General features: G+C 45.4%; 1 protein-coding gene across 1 annotated transcript; it reads right to left on the minus strand.

The window, feature by feature from the left end:
* Window positions 1-5,754: 5,754 nt before the first annotated feature.
* tmsb4x (thymosin beta 4 X-linked) lies at window positions 5,755-7,496 on the minus strand. Its single transcript, XM_010884373.4, has 3 exons — window positions 7,370-7,496; window positions 6,387-6,499; window positions 5,755-6,294 (listed from the first exon to the last, which is right to left on the minus strand). Exons 2-3 carry the CDS (start codon window positions 6,484-6,486, stop codon window positions 6,263-6,265), a joined length of 132 nt encoding a protein of 43 aa, XP_010882675.1. The 5' UTR covers window positions 6,487-6,499; window positions 7,370-7,496; the 3' UTR covers window positions 5,755-6,262.
* Between the last annotated feature and the right edge of the window lie 2,669 nt (window positions 7,497-10,165).

The following is a 10,165-nucleotide window of genomic DNA, read 5'->3' on the forward strand; positions in this document are numbered from 1 at the left end:
TTATATTTACTCATATTTTTGGGGTTAATCATTTTGTTTTTGTTTTTTGCTGGAAGGGGTACAGTTTTTTAATGGCGAAATGAGATGTGAGACATCAAAAGCGTCTTACTCCGAGTCCACATTATATTTCCAACAGGGGTTGAATTATAGGAAGAATTTCCTTGTGACCTTTAGGTGAACTAAGGACAAAAAGGCTAGCTTAATTTGCATAATTGGGAAACATTCAGGATAGGCTTACGGGAAGGGTTCGCTGTAATGCAACAGTAGTCCCCAACGCAACAGTAGTCCCCAACGCAACAGTAGTCCCCAACGCAACAGTAGTCCCCAACGCAACAGTAGTCCCCAATGCAACAGAAGTCCCCAATGCAACAGAAGTCCCGAATGCAACAGTAGTCCCCAACGCAACAGTAGTCCCCAATGCAACAGTAGTCCCCAACGCAACAGTAGTCCCCAACGCAACAGTAGTCCCCAACGCAACAGTAGTCCCCAACGCAACAGTAGTCCCCAACGCAACAGTAGTCCCCAACGCAACAGTAGTCCCCAACGCAACAGAACATGTAATCTTTGGGTGTGCACAAGCGTCAGTGTGGCCTGACTCTTAAAGCTCTTGATTAGATTGACCTTCCAGCCATCAAGCAGCCTCTCAGAGGCATCTTTGTTTCCCCAGGGAGAGGCAGGGTGACTGTAGTCTCACAGCCGGGCCGGTCAGTCACAGTGGCCTGCCGTCACAACACTGGCAGATGGCCTTGTGGCTCTCGCTGTCGTCCAAATTCATCACAATCGCCGCATGGGACTTGTTGGTGTGTGTGTGTGTGTGCATGTGTGTGTGTGTGTGTGTGTGTGTGGGTGTGTGAGAGTGGCCGCTCATTTACATCTATTTCTCAGAGTAACTGTCTCCACTGCAGATGTGGTCACCGGGCAGAGAAGCCCATCCGCACCTCGGCAGACAGAAGGGGCTCATCAGGCCAGGCAGAGGGAGAGACGATGTCACCGTAATGGATTAGGCTCACCGCAAACCCTGTTCAGGTTCCTCGCTGAAACGGCAAACGCCGTTCGCTTGCATGTGTGCCCGTCCACTCCATCCACACCAGCACGGCCAGATATAACCAACACTGGGTCTGAATCAGCCAAGATAGGACCTGCAGTGACATAGTGGTCATACTAGTGGTCATGTTAGTAGTCATACTAGTGGTCATGTAAGTGGTCATACTAGTGGTCATGTTAGTCATACTAGTGGTCATGTAAGTGGTCATACTAGTGGTCATGTTAGTCATACTAGTGGTCATGTAAGTGGTCATACTAGTGGTCATACTAGTGGTCATACTAGTGGTCATGTAAGTGGTCATACTAGTGTTCATACTAGTGTTCATACTAGTGGTCTTACTAGTGGTCTTACTAGTGGTCATACTAGTGGTCATGTTTCTGGTCATACTTGTGGTCACACTAAGTGTTCATATAAGTGGTGTTGGCTGTTGGCTAATGCCAGTGTCGACACAGGCTGTTTGAAAATACAGTGCCTTTGGCAGACGCTTTGATCCGGTTAGTCAAATGACTAGCGTTAATGAGGGCACAGAAGGGCGGCCGCGTACCCAGCTGGAGTGGTCGAGTCTCGCCCCCCGTCGCGTGTGGTGGCACGGGCTGCTGGGTCCTTCACCGGCGCTTGGCCGTTGTGTCTGCCCACATTGTGTTTGGACACTGAAGGCCTGTTGTGTGACTGACGGGCAGCGTGGGGGGGAGGGGCGGGGGGGGGGGGGGGGGGTTGGCACCGCAAATGTGCTGCGGCCGAGCTAATGAATAAAACCCATGGTACTCTGCAGGGCACTGAAGGTTCATTGAGTCCGTCTGCACATTTCCCAGTAACCCTAGTGTCTGAATCTTACATTGTCTTCATCGTAAATATTATTATTACATGAAGAATTACAGTAATGATCGTTCTCATTATTTAGGTGTAATATTATTGTAATTATTACTGGTAGTAATGAAACAGCACACGCTGATCTCGATGACCACACAGTTTTCACTTAGTGAATAGAAAGTGACTTTGGAAGAAAGGCAGCCTGGGAATCTGAATAGGCCATGTGACCCGGCACTCTGCCCCGAGCGAAGCCCATTGTTGTCATCTCAGGGCAGCTGCTGTGTTCTGTAGATGCTCTATGCAGGACTGGAAGGCAGTTATGTAACACACACACACACACACTGAAAAGATGCAGCTGCGCCTCTTGCACAGAAAGGGTAGACCACAGACTAGTTCCCTCAGACATCCAGGGTCTCGTTTCTCCTGCCAGCCACTAAACCCGTCTTCCACACTCGCACCTTCAGCTAGCTTAGCCGAGTCCTCTAGACGTAGCTGAAGTGTCTGCCGCGGGGGGCAACGCTCATTGTCCCTGTGGACACACCCACTCACACTCCCACTACGAAGTACATGGGCAGGGGAGATGAGGGCGGGAAGACCAAAAGTTAACCTCTTAAACCCTCCAAAAACCCCGGGCTTAACTTTCCATTATCTGATGGCCAGTCATAATCTGATGTCGCACTGTAATCTTTTTGACATGGACATAGTAGCGTTTCTGTGTTCATCTCCTTGCCTCCTGGCGTGTCCTTCATCTTCACGAGTTGCATTAGGGTGGTAAATTACCCAAGGCGGATGAAGACAGCCCGTACCAACATCCCAAGAAGATGAACTGTTTACAAAACAGAACCAGATGCTTACCTGTATTTAGATTCTCTGGGTTTTAAACTGGATTTTACACAACCCGGCGTTTAGACAAGGACAAACCTCTCCAGTAAAGCCTGCCGTAAAAGTGCACACCAACCGATTCAGTCTCACAGAATAGGGTTCAAACTAATACGCCCCATGACCCCCCCCCCTTTACATTAGAGCATGTGACCAAGACGCTGTCTGTCAGTACCCGTCGCCCCAGTTACGTTCAGGCAGAACAGCCCAGTACCTGTCGCCCCGGTAACATAGGTCTTCAAAAAGACACCGGTGACACAGGAAACCACACTATCTTCCTGTGTGAGTGTGTGTGTGTGTGTGTGTGTGTGTGTGCGCGCACGCGCCATTGTACGATTTCCGCCCATACGAATACACTACACTTTGATAGTAAAAGCCTGCTCAATAGACTGTGACCTTATAGTCTGTCCCAGCTCTTAAATAACAGAACAGGCTGGCAGCTTCATCACTGCAGCCATTGTGCTCGACTGAGTGTCAGCAGTGGCCGGCCTTTCTGGTGCGTCAGGGAACTAATGTCTCCACTGGCTCACACCTGTCTAAAGGCTTGTTTAAATTACGAGACAGAGAACAAAATGCCAGACAGGCTTGTTTTTGAAAATTTTTTGGGGCTTGTTCAAAAATGGGCCACACGTGAAGTTAGGCGTCTCGTGCTATCAATATCTGCAAGGATACGCATCAAAATAAACCAGCGTCTCGTGTCTTCTTTGATATGTCTCGGAAAATGTAGAGGAATGTAAACAGGCTCTATGTGTAGGTGTCTGTCAGCCTGTGTTACAGCGCGCATCAGGAAAGATGCTACTTCCTCAACACAGAGACGTGCAGTTGTTTTGCCTCACAGGTGCTTGGGGGGAGGGTAGGTACGCCATGTTGGGGGGGGGGGGGCACTCTTGTTGTGTCTGCCTCTGCAGGGGGGGGGGGGGGGGGGGGGGGGGGGGGGGCCTCTTTGTGAGGTAACTGGACAATGGCCTGCAGTGCAGCTGACAGGAAGGAAGACATCCTGTGCCAGGCTGATCTGGAAGAGACTGGGCTGTGTTGAGCTATAGGACAGATCTTTGTGGAGCCGAGGCAATTGCTTGACTGGGCTGTGCCTTAGATCGTAGGGTGTTGTCGAGAGGGCTTTACCTAGTTCCGCAACGACATCTGTGCAGGCATTGTCCGCAGACGTCCATATAGGTGCAGGACAACACACTTGAACATGAACCTAATGCATGCACTATAGAGCAATGTCATATTTATCAAGCCAGAATCTACACAAAAACGAAAAAAGGAACAGAAACGGCAAAAAAACTCGTACCCAAAAGAAACGTTGCGCTGCTCATTGGATTGTTGTGTGCAGAAGAATGGATAGGAGAAAGAAGTTCATGGAAGCGCTGAATCGCTCTTCGAACTGTTTCATGTCTATCTGTTTAATGGTGGATCGCTTTTCGCTGTCTGTGAACATTCCATGTACTTCCGGAAATAAAGTGCTCGTCCAGTCAGCGTTTGTTAGACATCCCAGAATATGCACAAAACGCATTATTAAGTGGGAGGTGTGCACGAACGTTCATCTGGAAGCCTCTGCGAGCTACAGTTACCCACTACAGTTACGTCTATCTACGGAGAAGTATAAATCAAGCCTGAGGCGGTGGCGTTGGGACCAGGAGGCTGTGTGGGACCGGCGAAGCGTCTCGGCCTCAGGATGTTCCTGACTTAGCCAAAGAGGATATGGACATTATACGCGGGGGTCAGGGCAGGACGTGTACTTAGCATGAGTCACGGTGGGGGTGATTCACCGAGATAACGACAGCTTAATGAGGACAGACCGTCTTTGGGGATGAACGTTGTTACTGCAGCCTGTAATCTGCCCGAGATGATCGGTCAATAGAAATTCCCATATTAAACAAGATGCTAATCACTTTTTACGTTTTGGATGCATCTACAGACAGGTCAATTCTAAAATGTTGCCAATATTAGGCTTTTCACTAATTAGGTCAGATTGTTTTCCAATGGCTGGGCAAAATGGCTGAATTATGCTGCGTTTAGAAAGTTTACTACGACGTGCTACATGGGTGGCTGCGGTCCCCATAGGAAGCATGGCTTGACCTCCCTGTTGATCTGGTACATGAAGTCAGCATGTCCTGGAAGGATGGAACGCAGAAACACTTGGCTAGGGATTTCAGCTGCTTCCACTGGGATTAATGTCATTAAGACTAACCAGCTTTACAGCAATCCACTCACCCCGACATGGGACGCAACCCAGCCGATAGCCATGTTAGTCCTATATGGATGGGGATGACCAGTAGTCTGTAGGATCCAAGCCATAGCGGTGGGAAGCAGGTGTGTTACAGCCCCCTGAAAGATTGAGTTTGAGTTCGCCACCAATGCCCACGCCGCCCATTTGTTCAAAGCAGAATCCCGTGATCAAAACATCTTCCCGCAGTCACGGTCCAAGCAATTTCCATTGTGGTCTTTGGGAAGAAAAAAGATAACTGCGAATGTAGTGTTGCAATGACAACATGGCTTGGTGTGTTGACTAAATAAACATGGCAGATGTTAGTGATGTGTTTTCAGCATGCCCATTGAAGGAGGACTCAGAAGGTGCTGGCATTTGGGCCGCTGTAACCCTGGAATTGCCATGTCCCAATTCCAGCCCGTTAATACTTCAGAAACGTGTGGCCTCAGTCGCACCAACCGCAAGCAGAACCATTGTTTAGCGGCAGCACACTGGCAGACTGTTAAGCCATTTGCACAGAGGATCACCGTGGGTACTTTTCTAGGTCAGTTAGCCAACACTGGATGAGACTGTAGCCAGGGGCAGTGTCTACTCATCCACCGGCCTGCTCTATAGCACACAAGTGTCAGCCAGCAACACATTAACTGGGTACGTTTTACTTATGTTGTGAGCATTTAGAGGCATACGATACAAACGTTCCACAATGATCGCTGTATTAAACTTGTACACATCTCCAGCATGAAAAGGCACCACTGGAACACAAAAAGGCACACATTTATGAAAACTAGAACTCCAAACAGGTTACAGATTTTTTGTTTTTTATTTGCATATCAAAACAAACGTGCATTCCAAGAGTTGAACTTATACAAAACAAATTGAACAAAATGAAAATAAAACATTGCTCGATTTGAAAGCATTTCACAGGTTGCCAGAAGATGAGCCACACTCCGATGTCAGAAGTGAGTAGCCTCCGGGTCAGGTTGGCCACACCTTTCCCTCCACAACCATAAGTGGCTGGAGACAGGTGGATACAGAGACCAGGCTACAGGGTGCTGAAGTGAATCGGGAAAAGATGAGCAACACATCCTCCTAGTCAAGACTGCCATTCAGTAGTTCTTTCAGACTTGGGGGGTGGGGGAGAAGAAAAAAAAAATATAGAAAAAAAGGGAGGGGTTCGAAGGAGGGTGGGGCTGTACAGTCATCGGCTTTCATCCAATCACAATGCAACTTAGGTTTTGGGTTACACAGTTATACAGCTAAGAGGTGAAAGAAAAGGCAATGCTCGGAATGTACAGTGCGTAGTGGAGGCCTGCGCTTCATGCTGTTGCCTGCTTCTCCTGTTCGATGGCTGCAAGAAAGAAAATGCATGTTAATGTCTGTATGCAGACGTACCTCAGTGTTAGTACGGTAACGTCAAGCATTAAGTGTCATGCGTCTTACTCTCTTTGGTGGGCAGGGGGTTTTTCTCTTGCGTCTCTGTCTTCTTCAACTTGGTCTTGTCGAAGTTGGAGACTTCCGCGAGATCTGGTTTGTCAGACATTTTTACAGGGGTTCTGGATAAACAAAAATACTATTAAACATTTGTTACAATTCAGTCCGAGGGCAGCAAGTTCACTTAAAATTGAGAAACTTAGGATGTTAGGTGGCCTACTAGAACAAAGGCCTCTACATCATCCTTAGTTAACGTAGGTCCTGTAAGAAGTCTACTTTCTATTAGTTCATATGCTCAAAATCCAAGCAAAAATAAAAACAAGTACAATCCCGTTCAACAACTGAAAAGAAAATGCCTTCTCATTCTCTTGTACGAGGGGCGAGACGAACATTCCACGTTCTAATACGAGTATTTAAAACTCGGACAATTCATATAAAATCATAGTCCAAGATGTTAATCTCCAAGTCGAAGAAAAATGCACAAAAAAGGACGTTATTTCACAAGCACGTGCTCTAATTTTCCGATAGGACCGGAGAAAAGCATTGTGCCATTTAGTGAGACGTCGGCATGCGGTAAGAACCACCGCCCTATTTGGCAGCATCTCAGAAGAAAGGATCAAGAAACAAAATTTTTATTAAAAAAAAGTCGCGTCAACCTTGACGTGAAAAACATTTGCACCGTAGTCATAGGGGTATTGTAGCACATCTAAAAATCACCACACGACATGGTTTGCAGGCGACAGCGTAGGCTAGTCTACATTCTATCCTAGGTCCATTCTGACAACACTCAACGAAGAGACCTTCGAAATAACTGTGACACACATTAACTGATGAAAGAAACAATGACATTCTAATGCCAAATAATTGCAAATCTAGAAATAAGGTAAGCGTAGCTCTAATTAAGCTGCAATTTGTGTAGAGTCTACAAAAACCTACGCGACATTAGAACATTTTGCAAGGCAGTGACGTTATGACAATAGAGGATCACTCACCGTGAGGGTTGGATACTGATGAATCTCAATCCCGATGGCGCAGAATACAAGTAGAGGCGTACAGCTCAATCGAGGTTTATTATACTCCGCAATATGCAAATATGGAGCTTGACGTCACGTCCCTTTACTCCGCTACTTTTGGGGGGAAACGGCCTATCTTTTCAAGCAATAATGATTATGGCTTCTTTGTTAAACATATTAAACAACGAGCTGTATCTGATGGACGCACCCATTGATATTTCTCTGCATACACAATCTAGAGATACTGTTGTGCAAACTATTCTCAATTCCCAGAACAATTCATGCCCAAACCAGTTCATTTTCTGAGTGACTCTATGTCTGTTTCAATGACGACATCTTGTGGATTTACACAGTGTTACATCAAATAATTTGTGGCTTGATTGGTTTGCATGATGCCCAATGCCTGGTGCTTTCTTTAACTGATAATGAATTTGATGTTATCATTAGGCACCATAAAAAGTTGTGACTGTCTGTGTAGTTTAAAGTCAAGTCATACATTCCCGTACACATAGTTTTGAAATAGTGAGTTTTAAGATTGTGATTAAAATCTACAAAATAATGTGTTGTAACAATACCTAGTTCAATTCATTCACCGACTCAAATTTCCCAGGTAAAATAATAAGAATTAAGGAATAAATGCCACAAACTGGCTGGCACCTTAGTGCCCCCCCGCCCCCAACTGAGCCAAATGAAACAAGAACTTGACTGATTCACTTCCTGTTATCCCCATGACAGACACCCATATACTGAATACTTAAAGTGCAGATTTGTTATTACATATGTACATCAAAATAATGTGATTTCAAAGTGTTACCAGAAATATCACAATAAAACAGTTTCTATTCCATTACAACTATTCACCAGAAGTAGCAAACAAACAAAAATCAATGACACTGAACAGAACCGTAACTGTGGAAACTACTGGTCATGCTGTATGGCACAAAGCACATATTATTTGTTGATTTGTGTTTTGTTGATTTGAGTGCAGTTAGATGAAGGGGTGACATACATCCTAGTTGTAACGAATAATGGGGCGGTAAGACAAATGTTTGCTGGTTGAAGTCTACAAGCAGGCAAATACAAAAGTCTGTTGTTATGCTCCAGTTATCATGGTAAACTGTTGTGGACAAGCGTCTGTGAAAATCTCACGTTGAAAAACATCCATAGAGACAGTCAAAACCTACAAAAGAGATTGCATCTGTAGATTGCTCTTGTCCCAGAACAATTGTGTTATGTGGGGTTTACATTTCTTGTTGACTCAGTTGAGATTGAGAAGCATCAGGTTCTCCATCATAGAAAATGCATCCAGAGATATATAGTTGATGCTGTTTTCTGATAGGTCCAGCAAAGTAACATTCCTGGTGATTCCAACAGGTATCTTTTTCAGTTGACATCCCTCACAGTTAAAGATGATGCCAGTGGTGGTATTGGTTGTATTGACCACAAAATCACATGGAAACTGCCGTGGCATCCATGTACACAATGTAGGAAGGACCAGGAAGTGACACAGGAACAATGGTGCCAAATGTAACCAGCAGGTGTCAGCAGCCTGTAAGTATACAGTACAAATGTGTGAGGGAAGAAATATAATCATACACAAATTAAACAAGGTAGATGTTTTTTATTCATGATCCTAGCTCATCAGCAGTACTTCAATTATTTATATAACCATTTCTGTTGTACAGATCTACTCTTGTCGCAATATCTTTTTGAGTATTCCTTTCCGGATACTATTTAACAAACCTCTGCTTGTCTACAATACACACTGTGAATATAATATCAGCGTAATTTATGTTAGAACGAATTCTTCTTTCCCTTTGAAATATATTTGCATCACAAAAATCTATATCCTATATATTTATTTTGATCATTATATATTTTATTGTTGCTTGATTGATTCTAACTTGCCATATTATATATTGTTGATCTCTTGTGAATTTTGGAAATCCTATTAAAATACGTTCCTCCTTATCCTCTGGACAGTTAGTTACCAGTAAAACGTTTCTAGGTTTTTGTGCGCTTTCATTGCTGTGGCTGAGAAAAGTGCAGACAGCATTTCGGGGGGGGATTTCCGAAATGTAACAACTGAAGTCCACTCTACACAATTGTGCAGGAAGTGCAACTCATTTTCCCATTGCAGCCACTGCAACCACTCTGTCCCCCCTGTCAAAGATCACACTATACCAAAGGTCAATAGAAACCACCAGTGAACATTTCTGTCCTGCCAGTGAAGTCAGTTGGTCATAACGGTTGAAAACATTATGACCACTCACAGGTATAGCGAATACTGTTGATCATCTCCTAACACAGGCACGTGTCAAGGTCTGGGTAGACTAGACGTTGAGCGAACAACCAGTTCTCTTAGACAACGTGTTGGATGCAGGAGAAATGGGCCGGTGTGAAGAACTGACTTTGACAAGGGCTGAAATGTTGTGGCCAGACGAATGGATCAGAGCATGTCCGAAACGTCAAGGCTTGTGTGGTGCTCCCAGTTAATAGTGGTGAGTACCTACCGACAATGTTCCCAAGGAGGGACCAACCACAAACCGGCGACAGGGCGTTGGGCGCCCGAGGCTCATCGATGTGCGACGGCAACAAAGGCTATCCTGTCTGGTTTGAATCAACAGAAGGTCTACTGTGGCACAAGACACAGAACATTTTAATGATGGTTACGGGAGGAATGTGTCACATCACACAGTGCATCACACCCTGCTGAGTATGGGGCTGTGTAGACGCAGACTGGTCAGAAGGCCCACGATGACCCCTGTATCACCG

Source organism: Esox lucius, chromosome 20 (assembly GCF_011004845.1).
Source record: "Esox lucius isolate fEsoLuc1 chromosome 20, fEsoLuc1.pri, whole genome shotgun sequence".
NCBI lineage: Eukaryota > Metazoa > Chordata > Actinopteri > Esociformes > Esocidae > Esox > Esox lucius.